The sequence below is a fragment of the Accipiter gentilis genome, chromosome 15, assembly GCF_929443795.1.
Source record: "Accipiter gentilis chromosome 15, bAccGen1.1, whole genome shotgun sequence".
In the NCBI taxonomy this organism is placed as follows: Eukaryota; Metazoa; Chordata; class Aves; order Accipitriformes; family Accipitridae; genus Astur; species Astur gentilis.
In genome coordinates this window covers 6,048,421-6,072,196 of record NC_064894.1, presented here as the reverse complement: position 1 = coordinate 6,072,196, position 23,776 = coordinate 6,048,421, and the positions used below count along the sequence as shown (strand labels likewise).

General features: G+C 38.8%; 1 protein-coding gene across 3 annotated transcripts; it reads left to right on the top strand.

Annotated features, from left to right (window-relative positions):
* SLC17A5 (solute carrier family 17 member 5) lies at positions 1-23,457 on the top strand. 3 transcript variants are annotated; one of them, XM_049818092.1, is made up of 11 exons: positions 1-176; positions 3,578-3,774; positions 5,149-5,382; positions 5,879-5,966; positions 8,765-8,851; positions 10,107-10,225; positions 11,097-11,255; positions 13,382-13,514; positions 15,192-15,339; positions 20,065-20,155; positions 21,736-23,457. In XM_049818092.1, the coding sequence occupies exons 1-11, from the start codon at positions 116-118 to the stop codon at positions 21,871-21,873; spliced, it is 1,455 nt and encodes a 484-aa protein (XP_049674049.1). In that variant the 5' UTR covers positions 1-115; the 3' UTR covers positions 21,874-23,457. The 3 variants fall into 3 exon arrangements, with proteins under 3 accessions (XP_049674049.1, XP_049674050.1, XP_049674051.1); XM_049818093.1 differs by lacking the exon at positions 1-176 and adding an exon at positions 1,321-1,371; XM_049818094.1 differs by lacking the exon at positions 1-176 and adding an exon at positions 2,797-2,870.
* Positions 23,458-23,776: the final 319 nt, after the last annotated feature.

The following is a 23,776-nucleotide window of genomic DNA, read 5'->3' as shown; positions in this document are numbered from 1 at the left end:
CAGAGCGGAGCGGGGCGGGCGGGTTTGCGGCGCGGCCAGCCGCGCTGCCGTCCTCTCAGCGGTGGCGGACGGCGGTCTGGCCCTGGGCGCGCTGCGCGGTCCGGGTGGCAGCGAGATGGAGACCCAAGAGGGAGAGGACCGCACCCCGCTGCTGAAGGAGTCCCAGCCCGGCACGGGTGAGAGGAGGAGCGGGGAGGCGTTGCCATGGAGCCGCAGGGCCCGGGCCGGGAGCGTCCCTGAGGGGAGCCGAGCCGGGCCCGGCCCTGCCGCAGCCGTCGCCCTGTGAGGGTGAGGGCCGGCCCGGGTCCCGCGGCGGCCGGGCCCCTCTCCGCCGCCTCGGGGGCTTCGCTTCCCGCCCCGCGCCGTGAGGCGGCGTTCGATCGTGGGGGACGCGGCGGCGTCGGGGAGGGTTCGGTTAAAGACGGCCCTGAGCCCTGACGGGGATGGCGGGGGGCTCCGTCCTCGGCACGGGGGTGTGTGTGTGGGGACACACAGGGGTGCAGCCCTGTCACGGAATTGGGCTGTAAATACCCGCCCTTGGCTTGGTGTCCCGTCAGTGAGGGACGAGTGGGGGTCATTCCAGCTTAAATGTTAATGACGGCTGGGGTCCTGCGAGGTTAGGGCGGGATTTCGCTTTAGGACAGAATTTGAGCAAGATTGATTGCTCGTTGTGGAAGTATGGAGAGGAAGGAGGGTGGAAGAAGGCACGAGGATAACTAATTATAGGGGAGGAGGGCCGTTGTGGGATCAGGGCTTAACAACAGGGCTGAGGTGTTTAGGGGGTTGTCTGTGCTGTCTTGTTTCCCAGAACGTACAAACTATGAAGAGCAAAGTAAGATTTTAAGTTTCTTCACTATGCCGCCCCAAAATACTCCAGCCTGCTTGGGAGACGTGTAGCTGCAGCAAGAGGGGCTGCTAACAAAATGTCTTAAAAGTGCCAGAAAGAGAGAAATTTGAGTTCAAGTCTGTTATTAAAGCAATACGTTCTTAAGTTTGCACAATGCATCGTGCTCCAGTTGAGGTGGTTCACCTCACCCACAAGGACAAATACAGCAGCAGAGCAACTTCCTTTAACTGCAGCGCAACTTGCGGCACAGACCTATTTTCTTAACTGCAATTTAAGAATCTCATTCAGTTATAGCTACAGTATTATAAAACATGCCCCTGAAATCAGAATTAACTGTAGATGTAGGACCCAAGACTACCAATCAAGGTAAGACCTTGAACATCACAGTTTGCTGCCTTAAGCTTTAGGGGGGTGAATGTCTGTGTCTCTTTGATTATAGCAATCTCCTGAAGAGGTGGGTGACTGAAACGCGTCTGGAATCTTCTCGAATCTTCTGTTCTGTTAGCCTGATCTAATGTTCTCAGGTATTGCAAATGCACTTGGTGGAAAGACAGGGAAGCGATAATTTCAGCAGCCATTTGTTTCAGACTGGCAGATGTACATGTTTGTTAGATTTTTATGATGAACTATTTATAGTTGAAAAAAATCTGACATTAGTGAACTTCAGTTCTTGCACATCTGTTTTGTGGAGCTTGCTCTCCAGAGAAGATGTATATTAGTAAGAGGCTTCCAGCGGAAGAGTAATGGATGTCCCAGTTAATCTGCATTTCCAAGCAAGGGTTACATCATCAGTGTGATGCTCAGCCTTCTGTTATTATTGTTTAACCCCAGCAAATACAGGCAGTGAGAAGTTTAATTAGCTTTACCTGTAATTGTATTCATTGTTATAAATTATATGACTGTACATTTTCTACTTAAGCCAAATTGCTTTTTAAACAACAATAAAGGACAACAAAGCTGTTTGACTAGTTTTTGTGCAGTAAGCACTTCCTGCTCTTGGTGCCTGTTGTTTTTAAAGTAAGCAATAAAATTTTGGCTACTCTCCTTCATGTCATTTAAAAATCAGATATGACTTTTTCAAATGCTGCCGAGGCAAGACTGGCAATTACCGCAGGTCTGGAAGGTGCTTTGCGTGTTTGCACAGTAGCCTCACTTATTCTCATTTACTAAATGAACATAGCAAATACAGCCTCTCTCTGTCATTTTGACAACTTACGCAGCCATAATGAACTTCACATAAAGTTGGTCAGGGTTAGAGACTTCAAAAATGGGAAAGTTCTGCTACTTGTGCTACTATGAAAAATGCAGTCTTGCAGAAAGACTCTGTTGGTGTTCCCACTGAAAAAAAGACAAAATTGCATAGGCGTATTCCTTGTTTCAAGGAAGTTACGGGGAAGGGGAGAGTCTTTAGATAGCTTGTCCACAGGGCATGCTTTTTTGCTGCTTACTGCAGATCACAGAATCCAGTCAAGAGACATACTGCAGTAGCAAATGAAGCTCCAGTCAATCCTGTTGTTCACAGATACACTTGTTGTATTCGTCATTTGAATTCTGAATAGTCACAAAGATGAGATCACCATAGACCAATGTAATATCTGTAGGTGCTGATCCTCAACCCTCCCAGAGTTTCAGACGTCCAGGTTATAAAATTTTCAGTTAGCACCATAGTTTCCTCACAGGGGGGGAAACTCCACCCCTTAACCATCTGTAAATTCCGCAGATTCTTCAAGTAGTTTCTCAACAATTTGACATTTCTGCTCATGTTTGTTTAACCATTCCCAGTTCATAAAGAGTATCTGCAGAGCTGTAAACTGTATTTTGTGTAGATACAAAATTTATTGCCACTGGTGATGTGCTGGACAAGTTACAGCTCAACTCAGATCTGAATCTCCTGGTGCTGATGAACGATCTCTGCCAAGTGCTGCTGTGTACTACTGTAGAAGAGGATCGATAACTGTGTTACAGTGCAAAGTCTGATACCTGGGTTTAAACAGCTGACAGTCAACTTAATGCCACCACACAGGTTGTATGCTGAATCTAAGACTCATTTGCCTTTGTCAACTTCATTGTTGTATGGTGGCTGCAGAAGAGGGGTGTACTGGGCAACTGGGAAACTTGCTATTTCACAGTGCCACGTGGTGTTTGCCGTTCCCCTTTCTGCTAGCTTTCTCTGTTTGGCAGCTGTCAACAAATGCATATTCTTTTATAAGCAAACTTACAGAAGGAAAACTTGTCCTAGAAAACAGTCTGGAATCTCAATGACTGTTCTTTAACACTACTTTAAGAGTCTTTGGTTTTTTTGCACCGTTTTCATGTATATGACAGGCTTCCCACTAATCTTGGGGGTTTTTTTTAGTGTGAAGTTCTACTTTGAATAAATATTACTATATTTTGGCGAGGACTATTGAAACCATGTTTCTAAATCCATTTCCGCAGACCATAAACCGCACTTCCACTGCAACCCCTACACTTGTGCAGGTAGCTACGAGTTGTCTAAACCAGAATCGCATCTGTTTTGCACACCAGCAGAAAAGTGGGCTTCCCCCAGCCCACCCTCAGCCTCTACCCCTATTGAATACACCCCTTAAGACTAGAACAATTGCCTTGTTTACTTGCCTATTTTTTTCTTACCCATAAATTTCTGAGTTTATTAGTAAAAACTACTTATCAGTTGTTCTTACTTTGTTAGGTTCTGTTAAAACAAAAATTTTTCCTTTACTCTCGTTTCAGTCCCTGCATGCTGCTCAGCTCGCTACAATCTAGCTCTACTGGCCTTTTTTGGGTTCTTCCTCCTGTATGCCTTACGTGTGAATCTAAGCGTTGCTTTGGTGGATATGGTAGAACCTAACATAAGCTTAGCAAAGAATACAACTTCCAATGTGTGTCCAGAGCATTCCTCCACCATAAATGTTCCTCGCAACACAACGGTGAGGTCTCAAACATGTTGTCCTGTAATATGGCATGTAAAAGTGTTTTAAACTGAAGTTTGTGATTGATGACTCATGGTTAGGTGGCAAGAGTACAGGCTGCTTTTTACCAGATGGCCTTTTCAGTGGTTCTTTTAAAGCTATTCTGAAAAATAATAGCCTTAAATGACTAGCTAATTTAGAAGTGCTGTGCTCAAGGTCAGGTTTTTTATGTACATCCTTTCTGTGCTCTTCCTTACAAATTGGCTAATCTGACCTCATAGATATACTATGACTCACTGTTTTATATGCCAGTGATCGACTGTTACTGTTATATCTGCGTCAGAGCTCACATCAGTATCCATATTTGCCTGTTCTTTGTACAGTTTCAATGGCATGAAATTTCATTACAAAATATTTTTCTCCTCACTTCTTTGATCTCTTTCCCAGATCATGATTCTTGTCTTTATATCCTTTATCTCTGACTTCCCTTCCAGTAATCCTTAAAATCACATTTATTAACTGAACTGTTGGATATGAAAAAATGATTTAAAAAAACAAAACAAAACACCAACTTTGTGAATTTGGACTTGCATAGATCTCATCTTATAATTGAAGTTTATTACTGAGCACTCTTGCTGTCTTCCTGCCTTCATTTTGTTTGCTTGTTTAGAGGTCATTTATTATTTATCACGAGCAAATTATAACTGTGAACTTTATGGGAGGAAGATTCTATCTCATCACTTCTGTGAAATGTATGCTGCTCATTTAGGTGATTATAAATTGGGCTTTTGGAAATGATCCTAAATTTCAAAATCACTTTATTGGGCAACAGCTCATGTCTTCTTGCTGACTTCCTTTATAGCTTCAGGCTCTTTATCTCAATCATCTTTGCTTTTATTACTTTGTCTGCTAAACTCATCTTCCCTCTGTTGTGCTTAGCCCATTCTTCCACCTACCCTTGTGAGTCCTGTCCTTGGTTGCTCTCTCTTTATATTAAATTTAAGCATCTGCATCTCCATGTTTGCTTTTCTGTCAATAAATTTTCAGCAGGAAAAGCCATTTTCTAGACCACGATGATGTCCACACTGTGATACAGAAGTGGGATTCACACTCATGCAGACTACGTAGTCTGTACCTTTGTCACCTAACCCAAGTTGCTTAGACCCCAGATATGTCTGGACAGACTGTAAACTCCCTGAATTAGCTTTCAACACAAGTTTGATTGCAGTATAGATGTGTGTAGAGGAAGGAGACCATGAAAAATTTGTAATTTAGGTGTAAAGGACTAAATGATGGATCAAAGTTACATAAAATATGGTCAGAGAAACTGCTATTTTGAACTTACTGTATTTTGGGTTGGTTTTGTTGGTTTTTTTTCTCTCCTCTTTTTAGGGGGAAAAGTATTCTTGGGATGCTGATACTCAGGGATGGATCCTTGGTTCTTTTTTCTATGGCTATATCATTACTCAGATTCCAGGAGGCTATATCGCAAGCAAAATTGGAGGGAAGCTATTGCTGGGGTTTGGCGTCTTTGGTACCTCTGTATTCACCTTGCTTACTCCCTTAGCTGCAAATTTGGGAGTTGGCTACCTCATAGCTGTCAGAGCCTTGGAAGGACTGGGAGAGGTAACGCTTTTTCCTTATGTAACTTGAAAATGTATCTGAATAATTTATTAATAAATCATAGTGATTAGACCCTGTGGGTATCGGTATGCCAGAGTAGTGTATGTATTGTTTCATTCTGAGTAGCTTAGTTTAAATTTTTTTTAATAATTAAAAAGTTTGCCCTATATTTTAGCCTAAGCTTTTCGAATAAGAAAAAGGTTTTATTTTGAAGGACACTTAAGACAAAACTAGAGTAATCCCTTCTCATTTGTTAGAAACAATATGCTCAGAACAGTATTGTTTGTATTCTTGCAGCTTTTCCAGTATATACAGAAACAAAGGCAGGAGAAATTAATTCTGCCTTCTTACTCTCATGCCTTGCACAGTTTTTAAAGTAGTTTCTTGCTAAACAAGAACCCTAACTACTGCTTTTTAATGAAATATGCTTTGAAACATGCAAAATTAAAGGGAGGTCTGAAATTGTTGCATTTCAACAGAACAAAATGTTGTTTTCTAGGGTGTTACCTTCCCAGCTATGCATTCAATGTGGTCTTCTTGGGCTCCTCCTCTGGAACGCAGCAAGCTCCTTAGTATTTCATATGCAGGTGAGAAATTCCCACGCTGATAATGGGATTATACATTTTTACTGCAGTAACAGGGAGGATTGACTTAAATCAAAGGGATTTATATTCTAAATTTTAATCAGCATTTAATCTGGAAAGAGTAACATTGAATTAAATCTTGCTTTGCATTCATTATCTTCATTTATTCATGGCTTTTGTAACCCTGAGAAAAGGTATTGATCTGCAACTAAGTATACACTTCAGTCTAACTTTGGTATATGGTGGTGCAAAGAGTTACTGTGAAGCTGATTAATAGAAGATACTGTGAGTAAAGAAGATCTAGAACAGAAAAGCTGGGGCAGAATCACAGGACAGAGGTGTTTGGTTTTTTGTTTTTTTGGTTTTTTTAAACTGTTTTATGAGGAACTCAAAGAAGAAAATGTCCAAGGTATTGCTGCAAGAGCTCCTTATCAGACTCCAATACTCCCTGACCAGATTCTCTTAGATATTCTACGTGTGGAAAGTGTGATGTTTGATATCAAATTTACCTGTTTGAAGATATTTGATTTTACGCAAGATTTTTGATTTAGCAGAGTGATACAAAATATACTGAATGCACAGTTCAAATGTAAGTTAACACTTAGCAAAATATAGCAGTTGCAGTACACGTTTGCATTACTGGTCACTAATATGCTCACCGTCATGATGCTGGGAATCCCTAGTTGCCAGGAAGGAATATGTGGGTTGAAGGCAGCGCAAGTCTGTTGTTCTCTTAGAAATTCTGTTGTTAGTTGTTTATTTTTTATACTTTATGTTGGGCTGAGCCACATGTTCATTCCTCTGGTGCTGGTCTGGCTAACTCAGGGAGACAGTCAAACTTTTAATGAACTTGGAGAGAAACATTTACACCACCATCTGATCCACTCAACTGACTTAGCTGTTTATCTAAAACAAAGGCCACTCTCTGGTCCCCTTTGTGTTGAGATAAAGTCAGCTTTCTTTGCAAAAGCTGTGGTCAGTCACACCCTGCATTATTCCCTGATCTTCATTGACACATTGCTCTTGCCCATCTCCACTGAGCCTTCATCTGTTTTAGGGGTTTACTGGTCAGTCACATTGCTAAATACAGTATTAGTGGGGCAGATGAAAAATGTTGCTTTCTAAATTTACTAGTCAAAATTGATATTATTTCTTTGAGGATGACAAATTTTGAATTCACTTAATGAAGTAATGGTTTGGTTTACTCACTCTTGTTAATATTAATTCTGTTACAGCGTTCTTATTTGACCTGGGTGTCATCAAGAGGACAGGGCTATACTATGTAAACTGTGGCTACAGTTTCTCAATCAGCTAAGCCAGTCTAGTGGCTCACTTGTGCCAACAGGAATGAAGCCTTAATCCTTTCTTCCTCACATTTCCTCACTTCCCTCTTAGCCAAGTGTCTCATTCCTTCCTTTGTGCTATTTCAGGCACTCATCAGACCCTTCCATGAGCCGCTTTAACACACCCAATGCAGCAGAAAGCTTTTTAAAATCTGTTTTCTGCCTTATTAGTGAATTAAATCTGCTTTAAAAGAATTCTTCATGCGGGAGCCAGCATAGAAGTTAAGCAGAGAGCACAGGGTTGGGACTGACATCTACTGCATTTAGCAGTTGGGGGCTTTTAAACTGTCCTTTTGTGTCTCGTGAAAGTATATGCTGCTATAATAGTGAGAAGAGGCTGTGGCCTTGAACAGCCAATTGTTAGCAGTCGTGGATGGATAAGGCATCTTGCGTAAACTTAGCAGAGTGTTTCCTTTCCCCCCCATTTTCATGACTGGCAGTCATGTGGTCTGTGGTTTATTTAATCATGTTCATGTTGATTTTCTGAGAGAACATATGATTGAGGTTATATGTAGTTGTTATTCTGATTTATATTTTGCATGGTGTATGTGGTTTTGTTGTTCGTGGTTGAAACTTTCTGCCTCAAATAAAAATTATTGTTTCCATGAAGGTGGAATCTAGGCAGCCAGCGTATCAACATGATCTAATGTTTTCTGAGTTGAGACTGGGTTTGGAGAAGTGATTGTATAACTAACATTAAGAGACAAGGTCTACTATTTATCACCAGTGGAGTTCCAAAGTATGTAAAAAATATGGGTTGGGCTTCTAGTTTAGATTTGGGGGTGGTGGTGTGGTGTGTGGAACCTGCCATCCTTGCAAAATGTATATTGAATTATAAACTCAGGAATAGTTCTTTTCTGCTTTTTTGGCTTGTATCTGAACTGTAATGTACTCATCTTTCCCTTCTTCCTTGCCTGATCCTACACCCTGTCGAATTCAGGGACCATGGGATTTGAACCTGCTGGTTATATGAATGCCTTCTGGCTCTTGTTTCTAGCATTCCTGTTTCTGTGGAGGTAGTAGGAGTTACGAGAAATGCAAACTGATTATATCAAGTCAGAATATTATCCTGCCCCCAAGTCTTTAATTATACTGTGATGAGCTCTCTCTTTTTTCCAGCAATGGCAGTTGTCTAATTTGCATTGTTTTGGATGTACTAGAGCCATCACTTTATTGGAGATGAATGTGCCAAGAATGCCTGTCTTGGATAGCTTTTTGCTTGTAATTTTGGATGCTTAGGGCTTTGTGGCTCTGTTTACTTGAAGCTGCTGAAGCAGCTTATTGTGTATGTGTTTCTTTAAGGGGGAATGACAGCCCTCTAGTGGTGGTGACAAATCTTTTCTGCATGATTTATTACAGAAAAATAAAATAAAATAGCTGTGAAATGCCACTAAGTTTAAAGGGTCTATCGGAGATCTAATTATTGTTTTACCACTTTGTTTTCGTTTCTTCCGGTAGGTGCGCAGCTTGGAACTGTTGTCTCTCTGCCACTCTCTGGTTTAATTTGCTATTATATGAACTGGGTTTACGTGTTTTACATATTTGGTAAGTTTTTTTATATTATTAGAAGTGCAATCCATATTTTTTTTGAAAAGCATGGTATATTATAAAACTTATTTTGAGTTTTAAAAACGTGTTTGATATGTAGGGTTGCTATTTTATTCCTCCTTGGAAATTAGAGATATTTAAAGCTAAGTAGATTCCTGTGTGTGGCTATGTAAGCCTTGCTTTCAGTGAGCAAAGCTGTCTCGGAGTTGGACAAAAGCTGGTACAAGTCCAATGCTCTTAACTCTCCCACCACTTGGAATCAACAGGCTGAAATTTCTTATTTGAAGTGTGAAATTGAGTTAATAACTTTAATCCCAGGAACAAACTTCTACTCTGAATGAAGGAACATGTGAAAAGTTACTGCTGCTTTAAATGGAAACTGTGTGGAAAATCTCTCTAGCAGTCACAGGAACCCTGAAGAAATTCCCAAAATGCAAGGCATAGCATGTTTACTGTGAGTTATCTTCTAGAAGCTCAAACACAGAAAATATTTTCTAACAGCATGTCATAGATCTAACTGATGCTTTTTATAGGTCTATTTACATGTCTGAGCTGTTTCGTATTCTGCATGGGGAAGGGAGAATTGGAATAAAAGAAAAGAGTTATGCTTTTCTCAGCAAAACCACCTCCAATGTTTGTATAAACAAAAAGGGTTCAAAACAAAGAATTGGACAAAGTGAAATAAGTTACAGTGTTACAGTTATATAAAAGTACAGTTGATTTGCACCAACTATTGAGAAGTTCCCTTTTTCAAAGGATAGTTCTGGGGTTTGGCTTAAAAAAGAAAAGGAGGATTGGTACATCAGTTAGGCTGTACGTAGGGCTATTCTGTGTATGTGCACAAAGTATTTTTTGTGATTAAACTTAATGTGAGTTTTTATTTCCTCTGGGTAAGCCATGTCCTTTGTGGCTGTTCCATGTGACTGATAAAAATACAATATGTATGTGTATGCAACTTTCTTGCTGTATGAGGCAATTCCAAGTGGAATTAAAAAAACCCAAAAAACCAAACCCACAAAAAAAACCATTTTCCTGCTTAGTCCTCTTTATTGTTTATTACCTCTAAATGTGCATTTTTAAGCCACTTCAGGGAACTACTGTTGGTAAGTAGATAGAAAAATAATGTTCATTAAAATTATATTAGAGTATTTGGAAAAAAACTTCTAACTAAATCATCTGAGAGTGTTATTCACTTAATATAATTGCTTATGTTTTTGTTTCTATATCTTCACCCATCTTTTCTCAACGATAGGTGCACTTGGCGTATTATGGTTCTTCTTCTGGATGTGGTTGGTTAGTGATACACCAGAAACTCACAGGAGCATTTCACATGCTGAAAGAGAATATATACTGTCTTCTCTAAAAGATCAGGTACAGCACTTTAATATAGCCATACTTACTTAAGTAAGAACATAAACCACAAATATTGTCATTAGCATCATGCTCTGTGATGTCTAGAAAAACATCCTTAATCTAAGATAGAGGCAGAATTAAAAATATAATGCAGTTGTATAAGTGAGAAACAATCAGTAATCAAACAAAGCATTTATAATAATGCCTTTTGTCACAGATGTTATTGCGGTGCTTTTTAAATAAAAAGCTCAAGTCTATCACTTCTCTTTAAACTAGATCCAGACCTGTATAATGTCTTCAAGCTTTGCAATACAACATTTTACAACTTTTTTTTCAATGTGTCTTCTAGAGTAAGAAAGAGATTACTGTTTGCGGAGAAAACATTTTGAAAATGCTAATGAGAGAGTTCCTAAAGTGTGCCTAAGAGTTTATTCCTGTGACTGGGGATATGTCTTTGTGACCTGTGAAGCTGGCTGAGGGACCAAAGTTAGTATCTAGGATTGAGTAGGAAAAATTCAGCTGAACAAACACGTGATGGGTGACTTTAAATATTTAATCATTTATAGTAAAAGCAGGAGGCAACACATCTCAACAAGGGAAGGCATACTTTTTGAAATTTTGATTACAAAATGTAATAGTAATTGGTTTACTTTGCAATAGTAAACAACAGAGAAGTAACATGCATTAGTATTCCTTCAGTGAGAACTGAACACAGTAATTCATTCATTGCTGATGACTTGCATCTATCCTCTGAGACTTATTTTGTGCCCATCAGAATGGATGATCAGCATAGATTCGGATAGGATCAAAACATTGTACTTAGTAAATGTTCATATCAATGTCCTGATCACTCTTTCTCTTCCTTTTTTCTCTGCCTCATGCTTGCTAGCTTTCTACACAGAAATCTGTTCCCTGGAGACCTATACTGGAGTCCCTTCCACTCTGGGCTATTGTTGTGGCTCACTTCTCTTATAACTGGACTTTCTATACGCTTCTTACGCTCTTGCCCACATACATGAAGGAGATCCTGCGGTTTGATGCACAGGAGGTGAGATAAATAAACATATAGTCACTTTCTTCTGAACTAAAGAAATGAAATAACAGAGATCTTACCTGCTGTTTAGAGTAGAGGAACCTGCTTAAGAACCTTTGAATGTAATGATTGGACAAGTGGCATTTTTGAAAGTATTTTAAGGGGGGGTGGGGTCTTCAGTCTACTTGGATCCCTTTCCAAATTGTCACTTTTTTTCCCTTTCTTCAATGAGCAGCAGAGGTAAAATACCTTTTCTTAGCAAGGTAAGTAGGATGAAACAAAACCATAGACTTGAAAAGCACTATATCTGGACCTTAAGGAAATTTTTAAAAATTTAATTATTTATCAGGGAAAAATTGGGGGGAGGGGGGGAGGTGGAACATTCTTATTTATAGGAATTACTTGACTGTATTGATCTTTCTTTAATGAGAAAGTTCTGGTGATAGCATAGTTTACCTGGAGAAGCTGGTACAGCCCAAGTAAAAAGGTGCTCAGAAATTTCAAGAAGTTTGGCATAGCCTTTTCCTGATTTAACATATGAGATTGGTTTAGAGCAAACTGAAGATGTATGCCATGCAAGAAAAAGGTGATGCTAGAAAACAAGATGTGGAATCTCAGTGTTAGAAGAGAAGGTTGCAGCAGGGCAAGCTGCAAAATGGCTGGAAAAAATAGCTGAAGTTGCTGGTTGGGTTTATTATTATGTGTCTTGAGGGAATACCTACGTAAACATCTATGAAAGTAATTTGCTACCACAGTCCTCAATTGCATGTGTTTTGTAAAACACTGTTGCATTAAAGGCTAACAGGTTCTGCTGTGAAGTGGTTTCCTATGTCTCTGAGTTATGTTTCTTCTTTTTAGAGTGCTTAGAGTACTGACTGTTGTGAACATTTACAAAAAGAACAACCAACAAGCCTGCAAAGTAGTGTCGGACTAACTTTGTTGCCAGGCATTTAGATGGAAATTGCATTACTGTTTAAAATATTATACAATTGCTACTGTATAGTCTACCAGTTTCCATACTATATTAAAGGGATTGGTTAAAAATAATGCTGTGTCTTTGAACAGTGCTTCAAAAGAAGTTGGTTTTTTATTACTGAGACTATCTTCTATTTTAAAAAATTTTACTTACTGCTTTTGAAAGCTGAGCATTGAAACCCAACAGGCAGCATGTTTGAGTGCTGATAGAGTGGATTTTGGGTGGGGATGTGTTTCCAGTCTCATTTCAAATTAAATTTCCTAGGGAAGCTTTCACTTCTTTGACAAATATACATTTTATAATAGTGTATAAACATTAGAGTATTTCTATCCAATAGCTATCCAAATACCTCTTTTTCATCACAGATTAAGTCAAATTGTAGCTTTGTTATCAGTAATTACCCATAATTGTATGGAAAGGCTGTGAACTTATGCAGTTTAGTAGTACCTTTTGCTTCCCCTCATCAGAAAAACATGCAGAATCAGGCAGAAGTCTCTAAACAGCTCTTGTTTAAAGTAATGGGAATTAACAAGTTACTTTAGTGTAAGTAATGTCAGGTCCTGAATAATATCTTTGCTTTGGGATCATAGGATGTCCAGCCTGGATGTGATGAAGGTCCTAGTTCTGTATCTTGTCTCTGATTACAGCCAGCATCAGATGTTTCAGCAGATAGATACGGGATAATGTAATGTTGAAGAGTTATAGTAGTACAAAACCCTGAGATTCCATGTAGCTTTCAAAATTCTGAGTAATACTTACATCTTCCACTTACCCTAGTAACGCACTTGATAGTCTGTCCTACTTGAAATTGGTGTTTCTGGAAACTTGCACGATCAGGGTAATGTCCACAAGATACCTTCATGTATAGTTTTTTTTTTCCCCAGCCCAGTTTCTGATTTAAATCTTTAAGTTTTTGGTCTGCCTGCATTGGTAGTTATGGATTAAGTCTTGCAATGGAGAGTTTATACATTGGTAACTTTAAAATGCTTTGCTTTTTCTGTGCCTAGGTTTCTTTCCTATGGTAATACCAACAATAGTTATGTGGACAGATTGTTTTGATGCCTCTGGTTCAGTCTCTGTTAATGCTCCAGCACAAGTGATTTTTTCAGCATACTGAATTGTCGTTTCAGTGTTTTAACTGTCTTTTTTTAAATTTCCTTAACAGAACGGTTTTTTGTCTGCCCTACCTTATTTTGGCTGCTGGTTATGTATAATCCTGTCTGGGCAAATTGCTGATTATTTACGGGAAAAACAGAACTTGTCCACTGTTTGTGTTCGCAAATGCTTTACCCTAATAGGTAGGTACAAGTATCATCTCTGTTTGGAACATACCATAATATCCATCTGGGAAAAATGAAGGGTTTGGGACAGTCGTGTAACATTCTGCTGTGAGATTAGGCAGGATTGTGCATGGCTTGAGAGGAGCAGCTGTATTTGTACATTAATTTGTGAAGAGTCAATCCTATCTTTTTCCCTAAAATAGTAGGCCCATTGAGTAAGAGACTGATAAGAGATTGCTGGAAGCTTTGTTTAGGTCAAGATACATAATTCCTATAAGCAAACTGATTAAATAAATTGTCAGGCAGATTCACCATTAAAGTGGAGATAATAGCTTGACAGAATGATACCTTGTGAGTGGCTTTCTCACATTGGGACGGGATATTGTTCTGCATAAGCCTATTCCCAGCCCTGCGTTGTTCAGTGTTTTGTTTATTTAAGACTTAAGTAACTGAATAGGAATACACTTGCAAAATTTACAGTTGCTACCAGGGTAGGAAGACCAAATAGAATCCAAAATGCTCTTGACTAGTTGGGAGATGATCTGAAATCACCAAGAGATCAACAAGATCAGGTTTTTAATGAATACAGGTAAAGGCTGTATTAAGGAAGGAGAAGTTGATTGATGATTAAAAGAGGGGGCAGGGGAAAGAAGTGTGTGTGGGGGGAAGGTTAGGCACAGGATCCACAGAAGTTGCAGCCTGCTTGGTGTATGTCCATCCTTGCTGCCTTCTCAGTTCTGCTGATTCAATTGCTTTCTTTAAAGCAGCTCTTATAATAGACTCTCAAGCATTTTTTTATTTTAAGCCTACACCGTTTTGGTGATCTAGTTGACTGCAGGGCCTCACACCCAAGTATGTACAACTGAGGGGGAAACATGCTGTTGTCTTAGGAAAAGCAGGACTGTTAGGTTGGCTTCATCAACAAAAAAGAATGTACTTGGAGCTGTTTACAGACGTCATGATGGGGTCATGTAAATGGGCTCTGGTACTGGGAAATGGGTACCAAAGCTGACTGCAGACAGGAAGCAGCATGCACTGGCTCATGATGGCTTGCTAAGCTGTTTCCAGTACCTGATGTAGCATCTCTAAAGCTAGCCTGGGTTCTCTAAATTGTACAGCAGGCTCCAGTATAGATACACCAGTCATTCAGGTCTTGTAAATGTGAAATAAAACTCATTCTAGAAGGTGCCTGCGGGAGAAATATGCATATATATATATACACACACACACACGTATGTATGTATTTGTATGAACCCTTCCAACTGTACTTTACTACGATCTGCAGAAGTCAGTGTTTGTTCCTGAAACCTGGAGAGTTACATGGGGATAATTTCTTTGCAGTGCACTGTTCACCTACCAGTGTCAGTGTGACTTCTGTTATTTTTATAACAATAAATAAAATTAATTTTTGAAGTCATTTTTAGTATCTGTTGATTTTTGTTAAGTTTTTTTATTTAGTTGAAGTTTGTTCTTTGAAGCTAGAGTGGGATTTTTCTGGTCTGGTTACTGTTTCCAGCACAAGTTTGCAACCCATCTGTTCTTCCATACAGGCCCACTGTAATGCATGTAGTGCAGTGCTGGATTCTGTACACTAGGGGGTGGTGGAAGTTGTATGGAAAATCTACACGCAGCATAGGGCCTCTTAATGTTCCTCTTGTTAAAAGTCCACTGATTCTAAGATTTTTTGTCTTAAAGGAATGATTGGACCTGCGGTGTTCTTAGTAGCAGCTGGATTCATAGGCTGCAACTATGCACTGGCTGTTGCATTTGTGACCATATCAACAACACTTGGAGGATTTTGTACATCTGGCTACAGCATCAACCATCTGGACATAGCACCTTCGTAAGTATTGCTGAAGCTATTGTTAGTGCATGTGATACATTTATGACCGCTTTGGTTTTTTTTTATTGCTGGGGTGCCTGGGAGATTTAGCTATGGATCATGTGCTGTACAGACTGGAATGTAAATGCTGACAGTGACTCAGGTTTACAGTTTTAAGCACTGTATTTGCAAAAAGTTCAAGTTTCGCAGATTATACAAACAACAGTTTAGAATAATTCCATTTTTGATCCTGCAGTAATAAATGATCTAATTCCTGTAATTATATTTACTAGATTATTGTCCTATTTGATTCATGATCAATTCATGATGCAATCTGGGGTATTACGGGGCCATTATACAACTTCTGTTTCAAGCTTAGCTTTGCAGAACTACAACAGTTAGTTTCCTAAAAATGTAAAACATTGGCTTGGAGTTGGAGTTATTTATTTTATGTCTATGTCTCTGTGTTTAAAAATACAAAACATAAGCATTGATGTGCAAAGACTTTACTACTGTAAGTTTCTTAATGGCAGGACTTGGATACCTGTGCAGTTTTGATTTGCCTCCTTTTCTTTGTGCATCACAAATTAGTCTTTGTGTCATTGTTGTAAAATTCCCCTGCACAGGACCGTTTCTTCGCTCAGTGCACAGGGTAGATCCTGCTCTAGAAATGGCTGAGTGTTGTATAGAGAGGGAGACTGGCATTCTTTCCTAAACCCTCTACCTCATAGCTGTAGTAGCTGCAGAGAACATAATGGCTAAGGCAGGGCATTACAGGAGAAAAGAAGGGCCATGTTTAAGGTAGCTGAACATTGCTCTTGGGAATTCAGTCCTTTCAGTGCTCTGTCACAGAGTTTGCATGTGGTAAGTCAGTTGGATCAGACTCTAGTGTGATCATCTGTGAGGACCATGTTCATACCTTCTGGCTTGAGGAATCTGGACTTCTAAGAGTTCTGTAGTTATGAAGAGTGATGGGAACTTCTTGAGGCTGCTTCAGACTGCCATAATATGTAAAGAGAGTCTGCAGCAGCTGGAGTCCAAACTTAAAACATCTCAGCTGAGAAGCTAATTTTGGATCCAGTGAGACTAATTGAGGCCTAGCTGATTTATTGCTTGTTTTCGTATGCCTCTTCGAACTATTAAGTTCTGCTTTGCAAAAATGGTATTACTCAGAGTGCAGACAGAAGTCAGTGGAACTGTGCTTTGAATAAATGAACAATGCTGTTAAATACTCTTAAAATGAGATCCTGAGGATCTCAAATCTAGCATCCAGTAGGCACATACATTCTTGGCCTATGTTTTTGTTTCACGTTGTCATCTCCATCTCTCAAGAGTGTTGTGAAAATAAACTAGTATCGTGAAGAGTTCTGCTGGAAAGTGTATGGGATGATTAAAATTCTACTTGCAACAGCTGGATAGTACACAGAAGGTAAGGCTTGAGTCCATGCATTGAGCAAGTGAAGTGAAACAAAATTTTAAATGGTGCTCATTAAGTGAGTACAATTCAATCTGTCCACTGAGTGCAACAGAGCTGTCGCAGGAAGAAGGAAATCACACAACTGCAGCGTGTGCCTCCATGAGGCATATGCACAAGGAACTTCTGTATGCAGGTGACGGCTGAGGTTTCCAGAGCTAGGATGTTGTGTGTGTTGAGAGATAATTCACTTTGCATTTCTAATGTGTTTATTTCAAGGGTGAATTTCTATATGACAGTATACAGAGTATTTTAGGTGTTGAAAAAAATCATGTGGCATGATGCTGATACATGTTAGCAGGCTTAATTAGACTCAGCATGTGAACTGCTGCTGATCCCTCTGACCAAATCCCACTCTATTCTTCCTACCGTCGACAAAGTCCTGCTTTTATTCCCATTGTGTTTAAACCATACAAGTTTCTCTAGACCTTCTTTCCTATCAGGCTGAAGGGAGCATACTGATTATGAGTGCAGGAGGGGCAGGTGCCTTGCTGATAGTTCAGGAACTTTGGCCTGGCATTGCCCCTCTAGATGAATGGCTGTATGTACAGGAAAACTTTCCTGGATGGGAACATGGTCAGGGTTGATGCTGTTTCACTGAAATCAGCCATTCTCTAAATGGAGACAGAAAAGGAAAAGGGCATGTCCTTGTAACAAAGGTCTTAAAAAAATAATTTCTTCAAATACAGAAATACAGAAACATCTAAGATGAGAGAGAAAAGAAGCCTTTTTTTCCCCCTTTTTGTGACTGTCTGAACTTTGTTGGATGAAATGGCCAAGGCAGACATTCACAATTTCAAGGAAATGTTTGACATAATTGTAGAAATCTGAAAATGGGGTCTGCATAAAACTGTGAAGGAAACCTCTGTTAAGAGTTTACCCAGAGCTCAATTTTTTTTTTTAATTTACTGAAAGATATTAGAATAACCAGAAGTGATTCAAAACAGTTTCAAAATGCACTTACATGCCCATTTTAATTGGTTAAAAGTATGCTGACTAGAATAGCAAAGGGTCCCTTGTTGCTACTAAAACTTGCATTATACCAAAGAAATAATTATTATATTCACAGGAAAAAGTGAATGAAAATACTGATACTGAGGGAAAAACAATATTTGCTATGTGGTTTTGGTTTCTAACATGTATTTATTATGCCATCAGTGTATTGAATTGGGGGGGTTGGGGACGAGAGGGAGACAAGATTGTTCTTGTGGGGAAAATGTATTCTATTCTAGCTCTTTAAATCTACTTCAGTATGTTGCCATGATTGCAATTTTTAGTATTGCTGTTACCATGAGCCCTCATAATATTCCTGTGGCTCTGTTACACACTAAACAATTCACATATCTTTTTTTTCGCTCTTGATTTTACTACTTAACTGCTCTGCAAGTTGATTTCTATTTGGTTATCCCCGCTATGCCATAAGAACCTGACCAACAGCTTACTATTAGTGTTGCTCTACAGACACATCACTTTTTGCTTTCCCGTTTCATATAGGAGTCTCCGCTGTGCTGAGGGAGTGGCATAGCAGTTATCTGCATCAAACAGTGAGCGTTATCAAGAATGCAACCTATGTCAGAAACACTGGGCATAACCAGAGGCATTTAGCCAGCAATTGATTGCCAAAGAACTTTGGTGACCAGGGAAACTATTAAACTATGTTTTGTTTTGAAAGTGTGTGTTAGCAGTATTGTAGCGCTTAAACATTTTGAAGACAAAATGCGTTTGTTTCTACTTAAGGGCTTTAAATGGAGTTTTTCTATATGTGCTTATCTGCCTAAGGGAAACTTTTACAGTTTCACATTCAGCTTCATAAAAGCTTATTAATTCTTAAACACTTTCTGAGATAAGAAGACTAAATGCTACATTTGTAAGAAAAAAGGATTGTTTTAATTAAGGCATTGGAGCTCAGTCTTGAATATATTGCCATGCTTTAAGCTGACGTGTTGACTTTCAAGAAAAAATCAACTAGTAGACTACATAATTGATTCTCTTTCTCAGGAAGAAACACATGTTTCTTGACTATTGTTGGACTGGATACACATATCACAATCTTTTGTAACAATGCTGTACCGTTGAATTCTCCTGTTTCAGTAAATAAAATGTCAACGCTATGCATTTCTCTTTAGAGATTAAATTATATTTCTGTTATGTTAAAATTGGTGAGGACATAATTTCACTCTGCTAAACAGCCTAAAATGATCACTGGGAGATAACTCTTTTCTCCTGTGGTAAACTGTGACTATTAGTATTTTGTATGATTCTTCAGCCAGCAAATCCACCTTGAAAATCTGGACTGCGGGGATCCGTGCTCTGGTGGTTGGAAGGTTGAGCTCTGCTGTAGAATGTCTAGCTCTTATTTCTCTTCAGTCTCTCTCACAAGCCTGCACTTGTGGTATGATCTTTTGGTATTGCAACACTCCTACGAGAGAGATCTTTAATTGCCTAGAGATGAGGTGCCGAGGCTCAGATATTAAGCAAGTTACCGGCTTTTCCCAGCAAGTTTTTATGGCCATCGGTGCACATGCATGCACCTGTGTGTGATAGAGCAACACGTTCATGGAGCAGGAAACCTCAGAATGGAGCTGCGGGAATGGCAACCAGCAGAACTGGTTAAGTCAGATCCATTTCCCATTGGCTTTGACCTTGAGGGGAAGGACTGCCGCAGTGCTCTGAACTCAGGTCTTTGGAACATACGCTCTGTAGTGTAAGCGGGGCTATCCGTCCGAACTGGTGCTATTGCCTTCGTGGCAGACACTTTTTAGTAATGATAGCTGAACCAACTCTTACTGTTGCCAAACAGCACTCTGTCGTACTCCTTGTTGTCTTTCCACTTCAAGGCGTGCAGCGTTTCTTTTCTGACTTCTCCGATGGATCCATTCCAGGCAGTTTGGTTGTGACTTCGCAAAGGGGATGTGGGTTTTGATTATGGAACCCTGAGCAAAGCCATGAGTAATTTATGTTACCTAAACTAATCTCTGGGAAATAGAGACATATAGAATCATTTAGGTTGGAAAGGACCTTTAAGAACATCAAGTCCAACTGTTAACCGAACACTGCCAAGTCCACCACTACACCATGTCCCTAAAAATGTATGTACGAACTTGTCAGTGAGTTGTTACTAGAATGAAAACAAGCCATTCTCACTGGAATATTTCTGTTTTAATTTGTCTGTGTGATCAAGATGAGGCCTATGCGATCAGGTTAGGCAAAATTGTTTCCATGACTGATAAGCAGGATAAGTTAATAAGGAGCGTGAACAATTGCTCTTGCAGGTATGCTGGAATTCTCCTTGGGATCACAAATTCTTTTGCTACTATCCCAGGAATGGTGGGGCCAGTTATTGCAAAGAACCTCACTCATAATGTAAGTCTGCTTACCATTTTTTTCAGTTGTTATATTTTTATCTCCATTGAATGGACATTTTGTCTTCTCAAGTCTGGGTCATTAAATGAAATCATTAAATGAAATCTGGGTTATACAAGTAAGTTGCACTGTTCCGTTGCTGTGAGCAACTTAATTCCTAGCCTTTATTCTTCGGATTCTGATCAGGAAAATAGAGGTAAATAAAATCAAAGTCCACTTTAAAATTTTAGTGACTCACCCCTTATGTTCTCTAGGAATAAAATGAAAGTGTTTTTATCACAGTAAAACTCTGCTAAAATGCCAACTAAATGAGAGAGTTGTGGTATTATTTTAGCAAATTAATACAAGTTCTTACTTGTTTTTTTTTAAAATCAGTCTCATGTGAGGTGTTGAGTTATAAGGTCAGCATTTGTCAGATGAGTGAGAAACTAAATTAAAATGTGTGGGTTTTATAATGCATCCCTCTGTATGTATGTTACCGGATTAGGACATTGTAAGCTGTGCTAGTTTCACAAGACACGTAACTTGAACAGTGTTAGATTTGTCTTCCAAGATGGTTTAGTCAAAGGGTGATTTGGAATAGAAGAAGGGAGCAAGGAGTTGTTTGATTTTTGGTTTGTTTTGGAGGGTTTTTTTGAATCAACTATATGAATTACTCTAAAATCTATTAAGAAAGGAAGATGGGAGGAGTAAGTTTATTGATACAGTTGAATTTTTGGAGTTGGTGATCATTCCAGTGATTTCCTTAAAAATAATATGGAAATATTAATTAATACATAAATCCAAACAAAAGAATTCTTCCAGACATCTTAACAAGTGGGGTTTTCTTTTTGTTTGGTTTAGGGTTTTTTTTCCCCCATACTAATGTACTGTTCTGGTATAATTCTGTTTTTGTAGTAAAGCTATTTACAGGTTTGTTACAGTAGTCATCCGGAAGTTAAAAAAAAAAAAAAAGGAAAAAAAGCTTTACGACATCTACAGATATTACTTCTTCATTTGAAAAGACAAGAAGAAGAAAAAACCCCAAACCAAACAAACCACAGCTCTTTGCTACCCATGTCTTAAGGCCTTTCTTAAATACCAGAGTTTAGAGGATTCCTCTTGAAATCTGAGTAAAGATAGCTACCTTATTTGGGCTAAAATGCTTATAATTCTAGAATATCCACATAGTTGTCATTAAGAATAGCTTACTGCGTAGTGCAGAGCACTTCAGCTCTTGGATCACCTGACTTGAAAGCAAGGTAGTGTTCCCCCTTAAGTAACATTCTCTGTGAATTTGTGTAGCCTTTGTGCAAATGTGAATTTTGATATGAAAGTTCTGCATCTCGGATGATAAACTGATCCAGATGGTCTAATGCAATTCTGATAGGACTATCTGTGTAAGCTGTATTATTAACTGAAGTTGACTATACTGGTGATTTGATCTTTTATGTTTATAATGCTTTTATGTTGGTATGAAATCATGCTGAATAGCATTTACATTTAAATAGGCAAGGTATGTAGCGTTGGTTTTAAAATTACTTTTGTCTTGAGTGTGGAGCTGCAAATTGACTGCATTTTTTTCCCCCCCCTTTTGACAGAATACTGTGGGAGAATGGCAGACTGTTTTCTATATTGCTGCTTCTATTAATCTGTTTGGAGCAATTTTCTTTGCATTATTTGCAAGTGGAGAAGTTCAGGACTGGGCAGTCAGTGGATATCACCTGCATAGAAACTGAAGGAGATGTTGAAATACCAAAGCTGTGCTGAATCCCAATGTGCTAGAATTATGTGACCGGAAAAGTGCCTTCCCTACTGATGCCTAGGAGTCTTCAGAGCTTTTCAGTTAAACAATTTTATCTGTATATCTTTTGTACTGAAAATCATTTGACAGCATATGTGTGCTATTTCCTAACAAGAAACTACTTGGATTAAATATAACAGTTTCATGCTAGGACTTGATATCAAATATATGATCAGAGACAACATTTTAAATTGGTGTGCTAGGCTCCAATTCTTTCCAGTTTTTAATTAATATTTTCTGAATTAACTTGTAGGCAGATGTTTGTTGATACTGAAATGAGAGGAAAAAGCAAAGTGATTATGTAGCACTGTAAGGAGGAATGGCATGCAAAGAATTGTGCCCAAAAAAGTGTTTTGACTTCCATAATGAGATTGATAGGTTTTTTGCTGTTTAAAAGTCTAGAAGAGCTCTAGTTTTCTACAATCTTTTATAATGCTTTTATTTTGTCAGTGTTTTAATTGATGTCTAAGAAATGCACACCTGATTTTATTCTATTCTACGCACAAGTTTAAAATATATAAACATTCCCTCTTTCATGAATATAGCTTCACAAGTGATACAGAGCAATGAGGAAGTAAAATGTACCATTGTGACTGACAGAATAAGCCATGTGTTACTGTTCTCTGTGGTGCAGGTTTTTTTACATAGGCCTCATTTTTATTCATCTGTGCAAAGAAGAAGCAGTGCAACTCTGTGGTTTAAGTCTAGGCAGTGTGCAAGAGTGAACTAGAAATAGAGTATCTGCATGCTTACCTTAAAATAACTTCCAGTCTGGCAGTTCATTTTTTGTTTCTTTAAATCAATGCAGTGGAATTCTTCCTCTTGCGTGTGGATATATTTGTCCACTTGTCCGTGTAAATGAAATAAAATAAGGCCAGTGTAGGGAATAATGAGGAAAATCAGTTCTCTTCTCTAACAGCCTTGTTTGTTAGTCACATAAAAGTAGAGGAAAAAAGAATTAGTGCAATCATAACCTGATGTTGTTAGTCTCCTGTCAACATAGAATTTCACACTCAAGAGCATCCTTTGCACAACATGCAATTAAATGCCACACAGTAGGATTAAATGAAGTCTATGAAAACAGTGGCCTTGTTAAGAACAAATGGCTGAATAATCTTGTAGTCACAAAGCAAAGGAAAATTCCTGTGCCAAAGATTCCTGGATTGGAGCAATTAGGTAAAAAAGAAAAATCACTGGGCTCTGGGTTTTTCATTTACCACCAATCCAAAAGAAAAGCCCAGTACTAAAGCTGCTCCAGTGGAGCCTACCTTCCTTCATTTCTAGGAAATGGCATCTGCCTCTTCTTTTTAGCTTTAAGAGCCATTTTGTTTTGACCTTCCTTGAAGTGTCATGTTCTCTGATGGTAGAACTGTGTTTAAATCTGTGTTTGTGTCTGCAGCATTTCCACAATAAACAGTGTGAAGTTCAGATTAAATTAGTAGCTGTTCAGTGGGACTATGTTAAAGCTATATTGTGTCTTTGGTGTTTCCACAATAAATAGAACAAATATTTACATGTGCATCTGTTGTTGAAAATTACTATCTCCCTGAAGTTAGAACACCATTCTGAAAGTATGCTGAACAAGATTGGTAAGTGGATTAAAGGGATGGTTAATATTTTCCTGGAAAATTACCTGCTTCAGAAGATTCTTGTCTAGCTTTACAGGTGAGTACTATCTTCCACCTGACACTGCATGAAAAGAAAGAATTTCGCTTCGTATTTACAGAAATTTGTACTCTTTCAGTAGCCTTGGTTAAAAAGGAGGGAAAAAACAAGTTCCAAAAAAACAAAAAATAAGTTTCTGGATACATATTAAACTATACCTTTGCTTTTCTAGA

What these genes read in the sequence shown, in the direction of transcription:
- SLC17A5 (XM_049818092.1), top strand. Translation starts at nt 116, where the DNA reads ATGGAGACCCAAGAGGGAGAGGACCGCACCCCGCTGCTGAAGGAGTCC. An exon ending in CCTTAGTATTTCATATGCAG is followed by an intron (nt 5,967 to 8,764) that starts GTGAGAAATTCC and finishes TTCTTCCGGTAG; the next exon opens with GTGCGCAGCTTGGAACTGTT. An exon ending in TGTCTTCTCTAAAAGATCAG is followed by an intron (nt 10,226 to 11,096) that starts GTACAGCACTTT and finishes CATGCTTGCTAG; the next exon opens with CTTTCTACACAGAAATCTGT.